The sequence below is a fragment of the Herpailurus yagouaroundi genome, unplaced genomic scaffold, assembly GCF_014898765.1.
Source record: "Herpailurus yagouaroundi ecotype Mexico unplaced genomic scaffold, PumYag 64202, whole genome shotgun sequence".
NCBI classification, from domain to species: domain Eukaryota; kingdom Metazoa; phylum Chordata; class Mammalia; order Carnivora; family Felidae; genus Herpailurus; species Herpailurus yagouaroundi.
The window spans coordinates 247-2,029 of NW_024417551.1; the positions used below are offsets into that span (position 1 = coordinate 247).

General features: G+C 56.7%; 1 protein-coding gene across 1 annotated transcript; it reads left to right on the top strand.

The window, feature by feature from the left end:
• Window positions 1-576: 576 nt before the first annotated feature.
• LOC121024381 (uncharacterized) lies at window positions 577-1,311 on the top strand. The gene has a single exon (XM_040466612.1). The coding sequence runs from the start codon at window positions 577-579 to the stop codon at window positions 1,309-1,311; it is 735 nt and encodes a 244-aa protein (XP_040322546.1).
• The last annotated feature ends 472 nt before the right edge of the window (window positions 1,312-1,783 follow it).

Consider the following 1,783-nt stretch of genomic DNA (forward strand, 5'->3'; position numbering starts at 1 on the left):
TTTGCTGCTGCTGTGAAGAACAGCTTCCTGAACTGCAAGCTATAGCAACACACATATGGAACCCTAAGCAAGGCACAGTATATGTGTATTCTTTGAAAGAGTAGAGTAGTTACTTCAATTTGGCTTTCAGTGCGTTGCATCACAAGGCATTTAATTCGCTAAAACCCTCTTACAGTCATGTTTGATTGCAAGTTGTGTGTACTCTCCACCGCGAAGTGTCATCTCGTGTGAGATGGATTTAATGGAGGCTGAGGCACCAGGGCATTCACGTCGAGGACAACCCTCTTGAACTCATCAAGAACTATGGGCCTTCTCAGCTAGGATTACGTGCAGGTCTTTCTCAAGGGCATAAACTTAAACACAGCCCAACCTAAGGCAGCTTTGGGCAGCCAGCAGTGATAGGATACGCAGACACTGTGACCTCACAAAGCGCCTGGTCTCCTAGCAACTGCGGTGTAACTCTCAACAGCCTGCTGCCTGATTTGGCTTCCTGGTAGGAAATTCATCATGGCCTGGCGGCGGCAGCGAGACCTGGCAAGCGCGGGCGGCCCCTAGCGCCCTCACCTCCTGAGCCGCATGAAGAGGCGGCGGCACAGGCCCGGGGAGGCCCTGGCCCCGGCCACCTGGGGAGGAGCCTCTAGCGCTGCAGTAAGGGCCACGCTGGAGGCGCCTGAGGAGAAGGTGGTGTACACGCTGGGGCACCAGCCCCCCGAGGCCCGCGTCCGGACGCGCCGGCCAGCTGCCAGGAGGAGGCGCCACGGAGCTAGGACGGTCGCGGTCGGCCAGAGGAAGGTGCCGCCCCCGCCGCCGCTGTCCCGCGAGGACAGCAGCCTCCGCAAGCCCGCGGCCCCCGCGCCCTGCTCCGGGGGCCGCAGCCTGGAGGAGAGTGGGAGTGCGGCCACCCCGACGCTGACCACCTTGCCCACCATCCGCCTAGTCGGCGACGTGTGGGTCGAGAGCAGCCTGGCAGAAGCACAGCGCCAAGCGTGCCAAGTCCTGGGAGTGAACCTGGAACCCGTGGTGAGACTCTGCCGATTCCCATTGCCTGGGCGTGAGATGCGGGCCACCGCTGTGCGACCTCTCAGCCCCTGGACGGATTGTGCCTGCAGGGATGAACCAGTGAGAGCCGGGCCCGCGTTCCCTAGTGCACTTTACGTGCGAAGAAGCACCAGACGGTCCCGGCCCGCGCCTCCGGGATGCAGCGCCGCCTTCTGGGACTCTGGGGAGGCTGTGCCCTCTGCTGCCTCCCAGCACCGGATCTGTGGAAGGAGAAGACCCCTGGACCGCAAGGGAGATCCCCTTTCTTCCTAACCCCAGATTGAGAGGTCTCCAGCACTTTAGGGGCAGATCCATGATCTCTCTTGTTCCCTAATAGCTCTGAAGTCGTCCGAAGAAGCCATTCCACCCCCACTCTCTCCAAAGGAATTTGATTCCATGCTTGTGTAATAAAGCTAGAGTTTCTTTGCCATTCACCCACCTCTCGGTTCCTCCCGCCAATTTCTTTCTTCTTTGTGTGTATGTGTATGTGTATATAACTTCTAGGATGATTTAAAGTACATATTCCTTAAATGTTTAGAATAGACGGTAGAGAAGAAAGGGTGTGACTTAGGGGTCTGCACCCAGATTAAAAAAAGATTACTGAAGTATAGTATACATTCAAAAGGACATATATTATTTTTTTCATGTTTGTTTATTTTTGACAGAGAGACACCGAGTGAGCAGGGGAAGGCCAGATCGGGAGCCACAGGATCCAAGCAGGCTCCAGGCTCTGAGCTGTCAGCAC

Bases quoted from the DNA above. Each gene is read 5' to 3' on its own strand.
- LOC121024381 (XM_040466612.1), top strand. From the start codon at position 577: ATGAAGAGGCGGCGGCACAGGCCCGGGGAGGCCCTGGCCCCGGCCACC.